Source organism: Corticium candelabrum, chromosome 4 (genome assembly GCF_963422355.1).
Source record: "Corticium candelabrum chromosome 4, ooCorCand1.1, whole genome shotgun sequence".
Taxonomy (NCBI): Eukaryota; Metazoa; Porifera; class Homoscleromorpha; order Homosclerophorida; family Plakinidae; genus Corticium; species Corticium candelabrum.
The window spans coordinates 3,604,000-3,619,346 of NC_085088.1; the positions used below are offsets into that span (position 1 = coordinate 3,604,000).

At 40.9% G+C, this 15,347-nt stretch overlaps 2 protein-coding genes across 2 annotated transcripts in view; one reads left to right on the forward strand and one right to left on the reverse strand.

Annotated features, from left to right (window-relative positions):
- The first annotated feature begins 459 nt into the window (after window positions 1–459).
- LOC134178586 (C3 and PZP-like alpha-2-macroglobulin domain-containing protein 8) overlaps window positions 460–15,347 on the forward strand; it is a 19,358-nt gene continuing 4,470 nt past the window's right edge. The window contains exons 1-28 of the mRNA XM_062645459.1: window positions 460–496; window positions 594–687; window positions 761–918; window positions 986–1,011; window positions 1,850–2,009; window positions 2,068–2,138; window positions 2,198–2,249; window positions 2,439–2,512; window positions 2,678–2,717; window positions 2,779–2,863; window positions 3,620–3,694; window positions 3,760–3,790; window positions 3,853–3,994; window positions 5,635–5,747; window positions 5,815–5,976; window positions 6,030–6,146; window positions 6,206–6,268; window positions 7,111–7,305; window positions 7,370–7,519; window positions 7,591–7,728; window positions 7,792–7,885; window positions 8,284–8,443; window positions 8,510–8,627; window positions 14,108–14,224; window positions 14,284–14,529; window positions 14,590–14,647; window positions 14,710–14,793; window positions 15,242–15,347. The exon at window positions 15,242–15,347 is cut by the window's right edge and continues 71 nt beyond it. Of these exons, the coding sequence (XP_062501443.1) occupies window positions 623–687; window positions 761–918; window positions 986–1,011; window positions 1,850–2,009; window positions 2,068–2,138; window positions 2,198–2,249; window positions 2,439–2,512; window positions 2,678–2,717; window positions 2,779–2,863; window positions 3,620–3,694; window positions 3,760–3,790; window positions 3,853–3,994; window positions 5,635–5,747; window positions 5,815–5,976; window positions 6,030–6,146; window positions 6,206–6,268; window positions 7,111–7,305; window positions 7,370–7,519; window positions 7,591–7,728; window positions 7,792–7,885; window positions 8,284–8,443; window positions 8,510–8,627; window positions 14,108–14,224; window positions 14,284–14,529; window positions 14,590–14,647; window positions 14,710–14,793; window positions 15,242–15,347 (2,900 nt within the window). The 5' untranslated portion in view covers window positions 460–496; window positions 594–622. The remainder of the gene's footprint in view (window positions 497–593; window positions 688–760; window positions 919–985; window positions 1,012–1,849; window positions 2,010–2,067; window positions 2,139–2,197; window positions 2,250–2,438; window positions 2,513–2,677; window positions 2,718–2,778; window positions 2,864–3,619; window positions 3,695–3,759; window positions 3,791–3,852; window positions 3,995–5,634; window positions 5,748–5,814; window positions 5,977–6,029; window positions 6,147–6,205; window positions 6,269–7,110; window positions 7,306–7,369; window positions 7,520–7,590; window positions 7,729–7,791; window positions 7,886–8,283; window positions 8,444–8,509; window positions 8,628–14,107; window positions 14,225–14,283; window positions 14,530–14,589; window positions 14,648–14,709; window positions 14,794–15,241) is intronic.
- Window positions 8,744–12,313, reverse strand: LOC134177919 (uncharacterized). Its single transcript, XM_062644696.1, has 2 exons — window positions 8,982–12,313; window positions 8,744–8,765 (listed from the first exon to the last, which is right to left on the reverse strand). Exons 1-2 carry the CDS (start codon window positions 12,311–12,313, stop codon window positions 8,744–8,746), a joined length of 3,354 nt encoding a protein of 1,117 aa, XP_062500680.1.

The window sequence follows — 15,347 nt, forward strand, 5'->3', positions numbered from 1 at the left end:
CCTCCTGTGACAACATAGCATTCGTTTACACAAGCACTACGCCACGCCTTAGGGTGTACCCTACATTCCACCAGTCGCTCTATTTAGGGCCTGTCCACACTAGACCAGAATGGATCGCGATCGAATCCACCTCGCGATGTGGATCGGACGGATCGCGATCCGATCGCGATCGAGTTGCAAGTGTGGACAGCGTTGCGGTTGGATCGCGATCCAGTTGCCAGTGTGGACAGGCCTAAAGACGAGTGAGGAGTGCTAGATGTTCCGACTACACGCGTAGCGTACGTGAAGGTAACGCCCACTATTTCTAATTGGATTCAACCGATCGCGATCGAATCCAGCTCGCGATGTGGATCGGACGGATCGCGATCCGATCGCGATCGAGTTGCAAGTGTGGACAGCGTTGCGGTTGGATCGCGATCGGATCGCGATCCAGTTGCCAGTGTGGACAGGCCGTAAGTAGTTAGGGGAATCCCCAGTCAATACAACCGCAACAAAGGTAACAACATTTCAGTATGACGTCTGGTACCATTCGGTGCGTTGGCATCAGACCAGATATCCGGGCACTTAATTGTGCAGAAATCTGTGTCAAGCAGGAGAAAGCGGCCACCGCCAAGTAGCTGCAATGCATCTCCAGCTGCTAACTATTCTCTGTTTGATGTTCGCTTGTCGTCTTACCATCGGCAGCGAGTAAGTTCGTGCGTCGACCAAGTTGCGACTTTCGCGTATGCAGCAACATGAATGTTTCACGCATCTTTTCCAGTTCGTACATTGTCGTCGCTCCGAAGACTATACGTCCCGGTCTGAACGTCCGTATCGGTGTTACAATACTCCAGGCGACCTCCGACGTGCAGGTGCAGACTGTCGTGATTGCCGACAGGATAGGTACTCAAGTGACAGCAAGCAAGACCATCTCACCGGGTATTCATCTAGCCAGCTGCTTCTGTTGTTTTCGACTGTGTGGATTATACATGAGGTTTTCTTCTAGGTGCGTCCGGCTTCATTGAGTTGCAGGTTCGTGTGCATGTCTGGGAGTTGATTGCGCGCACTAGTTATCTGACAACTGGTCTTAGTAGGCTAGTATGACTCGTTGCTAAAAAGTCGCCGCGTGGAAAGCTGACACTATAAGAGCAATCGAGTTATTCTAGGAAAGGAATGTCTTTATTACATGCATGTTACATTAGATGGGGGCAGTTACAAGGACACTTACATTCCGTTTCTATTTATAGTTATTTTTGATATTTTTAGTCGAACGCAGGATGCATGACATAGAAATGACACTGTACGTGGCTCTCTACTAGTCTGGAGTGGCCACGCGTACCACGTTTCGACGGTAGAAGCAATTATTAACTTAAAAATGGTCAGGCCTAACGCGCGCTAAGAGTGGTGGTTTGATTTGTTTTCAGATGTACTGCAGTAACTATTAGCATGCGTAGACATTTTACCAAGTGCATCATACAGTACGTTACGAATCAAACGGCATTCGTCGAATATGGCAGGCTACGGATCATGCCAGCCAGCGCTTTTGTAATTCCCGGATGTACAATCCTTACTCTTTGTGATAAATATATCAATCCGTTATACCTCTAAACAGGAAGTAGGCACCAATAGTCGACTGACGAAAGTACATTTTGTGAAAAGTGATCTGACGCCTGACCAGTCTGATTGGTTTCACTGCCCCTGCTGAGAGCTATGTTCAAACCTACTCAGTGCTGGTCTTTAAAATTAATTTAATATTGTTGCTAATCTTAGCCGGAGAGAAGACAGATCAGATAGTGTAGACAATAATTGTCTGTCTTGCTGCTTTCCTATAGACTCAGTCTATGTATAGTTTTTGCTGTTAATTGACTAGATGCCTAATCGACTTCTCGATGAAGATGGACCATACTCACTACGTGTGACTGGCAGTGGTGGACTGACATTCAGGAATGAAACGTCTCTTAAGGTTGACCAGAAATGCGTGTCTGTGTTTATACAGACAGACAAAGGCATCTATAAACCTGGACAAACAAGTAGAGGCTCGTTGAGTTCTAACACATTTTGCCCGATCTCTAAAATTGTATGATGTAGTACTGATGCGATTTATTGCTTACAAGCCGACTCTGTTGCCATACATCGGAACAGTCGAAGTGTCTATTACAGTAAGTCTGTGTTTGTTACTTATTTCGGACGATACAAATCCTGTTTACTCGTTGAGTAGGATCCTAATGACAACCTCATGGCAAAGTGGAAAGATGTCAGCATAGACAGCGGTATGCTATTCCAATGTGTGTGTGTGTGTGTGTGTGTGTGTGTGTGTGTGTGTGTGTGTGTGTGTGTGTGTGTGTGTGTGTGTGTGTGTGTGTGTGTGTGTGTGTGTGTGTGTGTGTGTGTGTGTGTGTGTGTGTGTGTGTACAAATTACACAGTTAGTCTGCAAGATTGTTAACACCGTATTTTTCAGGTGTTGCTTCTAGAGACTTCCCGTTGTCAATTGAGCCACCGCTTGGAGAGTGGGTGATATCAGTCAGTGGAGAAGTAATCTATAACTATAGCTAGCCATCGGTTGTGTGTGTGTGTGTGTGTGTGTGTGTGTGTGTGTGTGTGTGTGTGTGTGTGTGTGTGTGTGTGTGTGTGTGTGTGTGTGTGTGTGTGTGTGTGTGTGTGTGTGTGATGATTGTAGTGACATCATTTTCTGTGTAGTGTTTAACTGGCCAACAAACATTTCAAGTTGACAAATACGGTAGATGGCTACGCTGCAGCAGTTCATACTAATATCATATGTTGTGGAATTGTTTGTGCAGTTTTGCCCAAATTTGAGGTGACTGTCAAACCACCATCATTTCTCGTTTCTAGTGATACGATTGTAAAGGGAACAATAACTGCCAAGTATGTATACAGACTGGGGCATGTGCTACACACACACACACACACACACACACACACACACACACACACACACACACACACACACACACACACACACACACACACACAGACACACACACAGACACACACACAGACACACACACAGACACACACACACACACACACACACACACACACACACACACACACACACACACACACACACACACTCATACTCACACAAATGGCAAATGGATAAGGAGCTGTCGTTAAATGGTAATGCCCCCAGCCAGATGGCTGGGTTCCTGTGCACTACACAGGAGCTATGGGCTGTGCTAAGCAATCTCCAAGAGCCTGGCCAGGTGCTCGCAGGAGCACCGACTGCGACGCCAACTGTGGTGTGGGCACCTGAAGTCCCACCCGGACCGCAGTGGCTGATGAACTTCGTTGCATTCAGAGGCCTTTGTCACTCCAGTCAAAGACCAAGTACTCATTTATACTCCTGAGTCAAGAGAGGCAATTGTGTGTAAGTTTTTTGTCCAGGAAATTATGACATAGCTTGCTATCACTGTGACTTAAACTTGCAACCCTGCAATGCCCCAGATGTTTCCATTCTCCAAATGCACTCTCTAACCAATTGAGCCACAGCACCCACACACACAGACACCCACACACACAGGCACACACACACACACACGCACACACACACACACACACACACACACACACACACACACACACACACACACAAGGTGAAATTGTTTACTTTGTCCTTAGGTACTCGTATGGTCAACCAGTGAAAGGGACATTGGAGCTGACGTTTTACCTACCAACACAATATTACAAGAAGCCGTAAGTTATTCTACAAACATTTCAGTGTTGTGGAAATTTGTTTTGCAACAGATTTGTGTGTGTAGACCTAAAACATTACGAATGTCAAACATTCAAGTATGATGATAACATGTATGGAGTTTAAGTTAGTTATAGTTTTAATATGTTGTTGTATTTAGATCAATGGAACGAAAGCTTTCATGCTGGACAGTAGCAAGATTCGAAGTCTGCAGGAAGATTATTACATTGATCGCAATGAAAATGATCTACCAAATTGGGGACAACTGGCTATCAACGCATCTGTAACAGAGACACTGACAGGTGATTGCAATTAGACTGGAAATACATTTTGACAGCACTGATAATAATAATAAATAAATAAATAAATTAATTGAAAAGTGTAATGTATTTCAATATATTATACTACGTTCATATCTAAACATATCAACTACTAAAAAAAGCTAGAAATTCTATAGTCCAACAAAACTAAAACTAAAGCAAAGTTTAGTTGTTTGCCACATCACTGAAACAAGCCTCAGCTGTGGCAACAGGAATGTTGATGTCTGGCAAGCATGACTTTGGCTTTGATCAACATCCTCGCACGCACACGATAGATGACCGGATCAATGAAAAGGCTAGTTTGCGTATCCAACTTAACGTTTTGCTGTATGTGGACTCCTTTGTTCTGTGAGCATTAAAGCCAGTTTTCTTAATAGAAATGTCGATGTGATTTTGCTGGTTCTGCCAGTACACGAAAGTATGATGGGAGTGAAGGATTCATGCTTAACCTGGAAAACATTTTTATAACAATATTTGTGTTACAAACTAGACTGATCTGGTTGAGCACATCAACTAATAAAATAACAACAATAACAACAACAACAACAACAATAATAATAATAATAATAATGATGGGCTCGAAAAGTCGGCATCTGGAATCACTGGAGCTGTTCGGAAGACCAGGAATAGTTCTGGGCGTAGGGTGACTGGTCGAACCATCTCTCGTGCGGCGTCTGATTTGAATTTGGCTTCAAATCCTGCTGACGAGACTACTGTGATGCCCACCGTTCCTAGCGAATCTTGTGTTTTGGCTAACAGGAACAGCAATGCAACAAGACGACGGAAATGGAAATCTACTCGGATTCTTCATAAAGTCATGTCTTCTTTCTAGACAGCCGTGATGGTCTAAGTACTTCTGAAGCAGGGTTTGCTTCCGGTACTTGTAATAGACTTTACAAACCAGACTGATCTGGTTGAGCACGACATAATAATAATATAAGAATACATAAATGCAGTGGGGAAAACTACGGTCGGACATAGGACATTTGTCCAACCAAAATGTCTTCATGTCTGAACATACAGAGCCTATCAGACTGACACGTAGAAAGTGTAATCGAAAGTTGACATTTGTACTCAATGAACACAATCTAAGCTTGCTATACAACTAGCTATACATAATTGCTCGTAGAAATGGCAAGGGAAACCAGTTTCTCCCCCAATTTTAATAATATGAACATACGGGAAGGTAAGAAAGTGCGCCAGACAAGCTGTGAGGGTATTGATATAACGCACTTGAGAATAGTTACGGACATGGTCAGAGATAAATGCAGGATGTCCGGCCATATTTTTGCATGTCTGAGCAAACAAACATCGCTATTTTATGCACTAAAATGCAACAACTTTATTGATACAGCTTTACAATACAATACCGACAACACACCGCTACAACAACCACAATGAAAAGAAACTACGTTAAGTAGAAAGCACACTAACTATGTCTGTTCAAACAACTTAGTGTATGAGTGAGCTTGAGATGAGCCTCGCTCTGCATTAGCCTCGCTCTGCATTAGCCTTGTCTCCAAACTCACATGAGCTTGGCAGTGTCCGGTTCTCGTATGACACTTTTAACCTCCCGGCTCTGCAGTGTCTGTCATCATTTTGTGTTGATTATATGTTTGCAGGAACAACTTTGAGTGGTCAAGGTTTGACTACCTTCTACAGTCATTCTATCAAGATGAAGTTTCATGAATCAACTCCTGATACGTTCAAGCCAGGCTTGTCATTTGTTGCCAGGGTAAACATTTTTATTTTAGTATTTCTACTGATTGGCACACACGTGTGATTGTTGTCTGTATGTATAGATTCTTGTTACAACCCAGGATAATAAACCTATAGAAGGAACTAATGTCACCATTACTGCTATGACCAATAGAGGGTCGACTTCATTTGTTGTTCAAGTCATAGGTGGTATTGCTGTGTTGATATACGATGTACCAACGGGTGCCACGCGGCTCTCACTGAATGTATGTGTTTCAAAATATTGAGGTAATTTGTCATTCATTGAGTTGTGTATTAGGCCAAGTGCAAGGATCCACGGACAGGAAATAAAGTGACTGCATACAGTAACCCTAGCATAAGCAAATCTCCTAGCAATAGCTTTATTCAACTGTCAACGAGTACCTCGAGTGCTCAAGTACAGTCACATGTAGTGTTTAGTGTTTTCATGAGATGAACGTGGAACGTGCTGTTTAGATTGGCACATCTTTGAATTATGGAGTCAAATCAACGTTTTCATTTTCAAAACTCTACTACCAGGTTTGAACTATTAAATGTAAATATTTGCAGATACTGTAGGTAATCTATATATGGTATATGTATAGATATTAATTTTTTAATTTAATTTTACATTTTTAAATTTTTTGTTTTCATACATACTAAATGTCAATATTTGCAGATACTGTAGGCAATCTATCTAGGATATATATAATAAAAATAATATTTAAAAAATGTAAACAATTAAAAATATTTGTAAATATATATATATATATATATATATATATATATATATATATATATATATATATATATATATATATATATATATATATATATATATATTAAATGTCAATATTTGCATATACTGTAGGCAATCTACATGTACATATGGTGTAATATATATTAATTTTTAATTTTTTTAAGTTTTAAATTTTTAAATTTTTAAAATTTTAGTTTTATCCAATTTTTGATTTATTTTATATTTATAATTTTTAAGTTTCTAATTTTAATTTTTTAATTTTAATTTTTTTTAATTTTAATTTTACATTGTAACTTTTTGTTTTTATACATACTAAAGTCAATATTTGCAGATACTGTAGGTAATCTATATATGGTATATATACTAATTTTTTAATATTTATTTTACATTTTTAAATTTTTTTGTTTCTATACATACTAAATGTTAATATATTTATTTATATTTTAAGTTTATAATTTTTATTTTATAATTTTTAATTATTTACTGTTTTAATTTAATTTAATTTTTTGTTTTAAACAAATACATATTTATTTGTTATAAATCTCCTTTTGTGGTCTGTACGTATGTATCTAATGTTATTGTAAGGTTTCATTGCTCAGTTTTAGTTATGCTTGTTGTATAGGTGATGGCTCGTGGCAATTTGATTGTGCACAACTTGAAGCAGTTGGACAGCTCTGCTACTAACACTAGTCTTGACGTCCCTGTAACCCACGCAATGGCTCCATCGGCTCAGATTGTAGCCTATGCGATCACGAGTGATGGCGAAGTGGTTGCGGACAGTCTTTCTGTCTCTGTTGCCATCGGCTTTGAGAATTCAGTTTGTCATTTGCTGAGAGACGTTCAAGCGTTGAATTGTTCTAAAGTGGAATTTGTTTATTCAGGTGAACATTTCGTTTGGTGTAACTGAGAAAAAGCCCGGCGACGATGTGACAGTTACAGTTAAAGCGACACCCGATTCGTTTGTGGCTGTTGCAGCAGTTGACTATAGTGTTGCATTACTAGCAGACACCAATGATATCACACAAGCACATGTAAGATGGATGTAAAACGTTTGCTGTGCATGCTAGTTGTTGTTTGCGTGCTGACTGTCATGTGTGTGTAGGTTGTCGATGAGCTTCAGTCATATGACACTTCAACTCCTGATTGGAATGACGGTCCTGTGTGGGCTTTTCGGCAGAGAAAACGTTCTATATGGTGGCCGTGGTCACCGGGTGGTCAAGATGCGTATAGCATATTTGATGTATGTTTTGTATCATTTTATGATTTTAATCCTTGTGATCTAATCAGACAATATAATGTATAGAAAGCAGGAGTCGTGGTATTGACAGATACTACTTTGTACAGAGAAAAGCAATATCATCACCGTTTCGACTGTCCAGACTGCAGATTTGCATTAGGTAATTAGTATTCATTTATTTGGTTTTATTTAATATAATATATTATGTACAATAAAATGAATTGATAAGTAAGTAATTAGTATTGATTTATTTTATAAATTTATAAATTATATGAAATAAATGTAAATCAATACTAATTAATTACCTATTAATTTATTCTATTTCATGTAAAATAAAATAAATAATGCTAATTAATTACCTATTAATTTACTTTATATTATATAATATATTAATTAATTAATTTATTTATATTTATTTATTAATATTTTAGTTGTTTATTAATTGATATTTATATATTTCCATTAGGTAATTAATTAATATTAATTTATTTTATTTTATATAAATTATTTATTTGTTTTATCATACAAGAAAGTTTATTTTTGTTTCTGTTTATTCAGATGGACCTGCAGTAACAGCACGTGCACCTATTCAGTTCTCCAAGTCTGATTTAGCCGAAACTGATAGTGACAGTGCTCCAGCTACAGGTGACCTTTTAGAACCCGAGAGAACGAGAACTTTCTTTCCCGAAACATGGTTGTGGTCTGATGCAGTAACCGGGTGAATAAAACCAACATTTTACAATATGAGCCCGTGTAACATTTTATTGTGTTGTAATGCTGGTAGAGCTAATGGCATGACAACATTTACAAGCAAAGTTCCAGACACAATTACAACATGGGTCGCAAGTGGTTTTGCAGTCAACAACAGAACAGGATTAGGTGTCCCTGCAACAAGAGCCGAGGTACTGAATGATGTATGATAGGGTATATATTTACATGAAGTAAATATATAGTTAGGTAGATTTATTGGATATCATGCAAATTTTTTAGTACAACGACATTAGATAGATACCGCAGACTAGATAGACAGATACTGCAAACTACATAAAATGTCAGCTAAAACTGTAACTTAAGCTAGCTCTAACTTAATTAATTAATGTGGGTGCGCCTGGATAGATAGATTTATTTTATACAAGCTCCAATGCCCGGCTTCGCCCGGGGGACAACACCCGGGGGACAACACCCGGGTAATAGTTTAATGACACAAATTATTGATTTGCAGACACTGTTTGCTATTAATGACAGACAGACAGTACAGTTTCTGTCCACTCATCTGCTGTACTAATTCCTGTAGTCGAAAGAGACACTCGTTGTACATATCATCACTATAGTCCATGTCAGGCTGTCGAGCTTCCCTCCTACACTGATGCAGTATGTCATCAGTCATATCATTTCGATATGCAGACCATATGGCAAGAGGGTCAGCAACATCACACGTGGTCAATATAACAGCAAACAGAGCACGTAGTGTAGATGCTCCGGCTCGCATGGCTGCCTCTTGCATGGCCATGGCCGAATGCAAGTCTTCTTCCAACAAACCCATGCAGTTACATGCTTCGCGAAAAGTCTGGCACTTTCGTGCATCAATCGTAAGCAAGTCATCAAAAGAGCAAGGTCCCCGCTTATGGTGAAGCAGAAGGCGTAAAAAGAAGCATTCCTGTTGCTTAGGATGCACGGCGTACACTCGACCAATGACCTCACTTTTTTTAAATGAAGTTATTTGACCATCACTGTAAACAGCTGTGCCAAGCCTTCGAGGGTTCCACGTTTTGGTGCCTGAATGAAATGTAAAGTACTCGGGCACATTTACATAAAGCAAATTTTGAACAAACCTCTGGTCGGGCGTAGCAAGCTGGTCAAGATCTGGACGATACCGAGCGCAGAGATCAAAAAAAGCTGTCAACGTGGTTTTAGGTGGACGTTGAGCAAGAGCAACAGCATTTTGATCATTGTAAACAACCCTCTGCCCATTTAGTAGGTGGACATGAAGGTTTGTCACTGCTGGATGACGATCGTGAATGGTAAAGTTCAGTATTCTCCAGCAAGCTTCACTGCAACTGACGTATCTTGCTGTCTGGTACAGATCTATTTCATCGATAGGTTGGGATTTTTCTAGCGAAACAACTGCCATGTCCCTGCCCTTGTTGACATACTTTAGGACATACTTGATAGACTTGACACTTGTACAAAGCTCTACGTTGATATGACAGGCAAACATTCGGCAGAGGTAGGGAGAGTAAGGTACTACCCATCGATTGTCTATACAGACATCGTTACCTTTGATCTTCTTTATTCCTTGATGGCCACAATCATCGGGTTTACGTCGTCGATATAATGGATAACCATCATGGCCGCTCTGAGTATCACTTTTAAACTCTTTCGGGTAACGTTTCGTGCATGCTCCATCTCGCATGCAGGGTGAGTGCTTGTCCATGCGACCGCAAGGGCCATGAATCATGTTTGTCATGACTATATCAAACAGCACCTTGTCAGAGTTAGGGTCAGGCAACTCAGCGGAAATAGCGGCATCGATGTCATCAGCATGAATGCTGTGCTCTGCAGGTAACCAAACTAAAATATGAGCATGTGGCAGACCACGTTTCTGCCATTCAATGGAACACAGGTATGCAATAGTCTTGCCGAAGATGCAGTGCTTGGTCAACTGTTTGATGAGTTCCTTTCTTTTTAGGTTAAAGACACGTGCAATTAGGTCTGGACGATGTTGTGCTGTCTGCATGGGCAGCAGTTCATCAGTGATTTCTTTCCAGCCGGGATTGCACGTCATTGTGATAAAAAGAGAAGGCCTACCAAACTTTCTAACATAGCACATGGCATCCTGTGTACGTTCATGCATGTACCGTGGTCCTCCAGTATAGGAGCTAGGTAAGATCACCGTCTTACCGATGTTTGTTGGATCTCCATCACTTGCCAGAAGTGCATCTCTCAACTCACCATATTGTTCAGCTCGAAGTTTTGTTTGCTCTCGCCGAAGGAAGCACAGCCGTTCGGTCTCTATTTTGGCGTACATGTCAACAACATATTGTTGCATCAGTCTCTGACACCGTAGCAAGATGTTAAAGTCTGCACCACCTCGCATCATCAGTCGATACGCATAATGTTTCATCGCAGATACTTTGTACTGGTTTGGGACTGGTTGGTCAGGAAAATAGTATCCATCATCTCCATGTGGAAGTATGAGAGGATACTGCAAAGCATCATAGCTGCGATGAGTTTCAGCTATTCTTGTAAGGCTGCCATCAGACTTACGAAGGACAATGTCTCTCTTTCCATGTTCTTCTGTGACCATAAGCACAGCTACCTCATCACACATTGGAGCATTAAACCGCCCTCTGTGTTCTCTAGGAGGCCTCTTGTCAGCATGAATCACAACCTTGTACTGCTGATCATATTCACGGAGAACGTCTTTGGCTAATTTAAAACTCTGCACATACCTATTGATGGCATGAAGCATGTTTTGTAAACCCTCAATGATATTTATCCTCAAACCAGGAACAATGCCTTGTCTTACTTGTATCTCTCTCTCCACATCACCCAAAAAGTAGATTTGAGCAAATTTGGATTCTTCATTAGGCAAAGGGCACAGGCTTCCAATGAGGTGGTACACTTGACCTTGCACTTTGAAGCAAGGATTCCATCCATGTGTTTCCTTAATTTCATTGCAACCCATTGATGTCATCTGAAAAGCTGAATTGTACTTGCGAATATTTGTAAGGAAATGCCTAGACGTTTCTGAGTCACCTAGAAGCAATGATTTTAGCAAGAGCGGTGGATCTTGCAGAGTTGCCAGTTTCACTTTTCCGCTACTGCAACACATGCCAGGTGCTTCTCCTTTCCACTTCATAGCGCCGCAGTTGACACACACGTTTGTCATAGAGCCAATACAACACGGAAGTGGAGGTTGTGCTGCATCATAGTTCAGAGCTGGTGGAATATTCGGTTGCTGTCGCACTCTTGTTGCAGTATGTCTTTCTCGATCACTGTGAAGTCGTCGCTGTCTAGCTAGCTCATCTTCCGCTGCACGCGCTGCAGCAGTTCTGTTGCAGTGGGCGGCCAATCGTTCTTGTCTGGCTAGCTCATCTTCCGCTGCACGCGCTGCAGCAGTTCTGTTGCAGTCGGAGGCCAATCGCTCGTGTCTGGCTAGCTCATCTTCCGCTGTACGCGCTGCAGCAGTTCTGTTGCAGTCGGCGGCCAATCGCTCTTGTCTGGCTAGCTCATCTTCCGCTGCACGCGCTGCAGCAGTTCTGTTGCGGTCGGCGGCCAATCGTTCTTGTCTGGCTACAATGTGTTCATCTACGCGAGTTCTAGCAGTGGTATCACGATTAATCTGAAGTCGTCGCTGTCTGTCTAACTCGTTTTCGTTCGCGCGAGCCGTAGCGCTTCTGTGTCTGTCGCTGTCTAGTCGCCATTGTCTAGCTGCCTCACCTTGCTCAGCACGCGCTCTCGCCACTCTATCTCTACCGGAGTCCAAACGTTGCCGTCTCGCTACTTCGTCTTCTTCTAAACGTCTCCGTTTTTGACTGGCTGCAGCTGCCGATGAAAAAACTGTCTTTCGTCTCTTCGGAGGCATTGTAAAAACGACGCAAAATGTTGCGTATACACTTGGAAATCCTATATTGCGCAGCTAGTAGACTGTAATGTTTTGGCGACAGTAGAGTGTAATGTTTTGTCAGTAACCGTTTACTGTCACTAATTAGCCGTGGTGTTAGTTCACTAAAGGCATATCAAGTGCGTTGACATCTGTGACGTTTGCTATTAATTAAGATAACGTAAGATTATCGGCAGTGCGAAAGATCCTGTACAGACATCGGCACTTCTCTCCGCTGCAGGGAGTGCATACTGTCCGATGTCAGGAACGGGCCGGTAAATTCGGTGTAGATACGTAGTGATTAGTTGAAGTCACGTGCAATACTTACCCGGATAATCCGTTCCCCGTATATAACGAATGCCGACTCTCGTCATTTCGACAGTCCCGCTGAACGTCGTCTGTTCGAAGACGTTGCTGGCGTTTCGGGGAAGAGGTGCATCAAACACGGCAGCTCCGTATCTAACGAAGTCACGACGCGTACCGACTGTCGTCATTTCGACGGTCCCGCTGAACGTCGTCTGCTCGAAGACGTTGCTGGCGTTTCGGGGAACAGGTGCATCAAACACGGCAGCTCTTCGACGGTCGCAGACTGGCAAACGACTGTGTGCGTATTTTTTCGAGACCCGGATATCAGCAAGAATATCTTCCTTTTCCCGACGTCGCCGGCAATAGACGACACGCTCGGCGCGTACCGTCCGACGTCGGGAACGGGCAGTCTAAATTCGGTGGAGACACGATGCGCCGATCCGGAGATATTCGCGCGCGAGCGGAAGCGAGCGCGATCGGCGGGAAACGACGTCGTCGTGGGAGAAGTCAGGAAGACGACCGCAGTCTGACTTTCGACCTCAATGAATTCGGCGTGCGCGAGCGAAATTCGGCCGAGATCGGAGTCGCCGTCTTCGAGAGACGCTCGTACGTACGGGCACACAGACAGACAGACACACAGACACCTCTCCTTTATATATAGAGATATCAAACTGTCTAGTACAATGACACTGCAAACTACACTATGACAGTTAAAACACTAACTTAGGGCATTCGAGTACGAGTTTTGGAACTCGAATGGACAGAAGGTAGTTTGTAGTTTGTGTTTGATTGATAGTTCTGAGAGTTCTAGAACTGGGCAGAAGAGTTCTTGAGGTTCAACCATTTGAGCTGGATTGTTGGAACTGTGGGCGTGGCAGTTTCAACAATTCCTGTTTAAACTGGAAGTAGCACACACACACACACACACACACACACACACACACACACACACACACACACACACACACACACACACACACACACACACACACACACACACACACACGCACACACACAAGCACGCATGCACGCACACACACACACACACACACACACACACACACACACATACACACACACACACAAACACACACACACACACACACACACACACACACACACACACACACACACACAATCATTGTCTTGCTGTTGGGTCCATAGAAAATTTCTGTTGTAGAAACGTACTAGGGGTGTACCATTTTGTCTGTTATAATAGTTTATGTAGTAAGAGCCATTGAAGGGTCATAGATTTCTAATTCTGAAAGGCACTTCCAGTTGTACTGACGTATTGTTCTATATTTTAAATCCATAACAAATACAACAATACGTTATACATTGTATATTAATTTATGATGTTTATCAATATATGAATTATCATAGATAGGCATATTTATACAAGAAATCAAAGTAAATATAACAATTGACGAATAATGGCAAACACGACTTGCAAAATATTTCTCTTTGTAGTTAAGGGCATTTCAGCCATTCTTTGTTTCTCTCAGTCTCCCGTACTCCATCAGACGTGGAGAGCAGCTGGGTCTTAAAGTCACCGTGTTCAACTATCTGGATGTTGATATTACTAACGTGAGAGATTTTGTCTACTCATTTGCTGTTATTTAAATGTCACTTTGTTCTGCTCTCAGGTGCTTGTAGAACTGGAAGAGAACAAAGATCTTGTTCCTGTGTCGTATAATATTTTGACAAATGAAGCAGAACTAGTTGACACCTCGGAACCGCTTACACTCTCGAAGAGTATTTCTGTCACAGCTAACAGTGGGACGACAGTTGTGTTTGCGGTTACCCCAAGAACAGTGGGTCAAATTGTGATCAAAGTAATAGCGAGATCGAGTGTTGCCGCTGATGCCGTGGAGCGCCAGTTACTTGTTGTCGTAAGTCGATCCTATTCGTTCGTATATAAGAGGCAGACCGATACTAATGCTGTGATGTAGCCTGAAGGTCGAGCAGTTGATTACACTCAAAATGTCTTGATACAAATGGATCAATCTGGTATATAGGATAAACAGTAATGAACTACTTGGCATAACATATTGCTGTCTCTTGTACTGTAGATCAAAGTTATAAGCAGTCGTTGTCTCTAACTTTGCCATCAGATGTCATCAGAGACTCAGGCCGAGCTACTGTTTCAGTTATTGGTATGATATCTTGAAGTGTTTTGTATTTATTTGTCTAGATTTAATAAATAAAATATTGTAAAAAAATAGTTTAAGAAATAAAAATTGTATAAAAATATTTTGTAGATTTTTTAATAAATAAAATATTCGAATAAAACAATTAATAATATGAAATATTATTTTGTAAATATTTTAATAAATAAAATAATTTGTACAAAATATTTTGTATAGAAATATATTTATTTGTAAATGTTGTAATAATAAAATATTTTAATAAAAAAATTTAATAAAAAATTTGTATACAAATATTTTGTAAATATTTTAATGAATAATAGAAATATTTATTTGTAAATATTTTAATAAATAAAATATTCTAATATAATAATTTAATTTAATAAAATAATTTGTATAAAATATTTTGTAAATATTTTGTGTGGGAGTGTGGATCATGTGGTATTGCAATGATTAGGTGACTTGATGGGCCCGACATTAAACAATCTAGAAAGGTTGGTGCGCATGCCATACGGATGTGGAGAACAGAATGCTGCCAGTACGGCACCAAACATATTTGTTCG

What these genes read in the sequence shown, in the direction of transcription:
- LOC134177919 (XM_062644696.1), bottom strand. Translation starts at nt 12,313, where the DNA reads ATGCCTCCGAAGAGACGAAAGACAGTTTTTTCATCGGCAGCTGCAGCC. An exon ending in CAGATGAGTGGACAGAAACT is followed by an intron (nt 8,766 to 8,981) that starts GTACTGTCTGTC and finishes CATTTTATGTAG; the next exon opens with TTTGCAGTATCTGTCTATCT.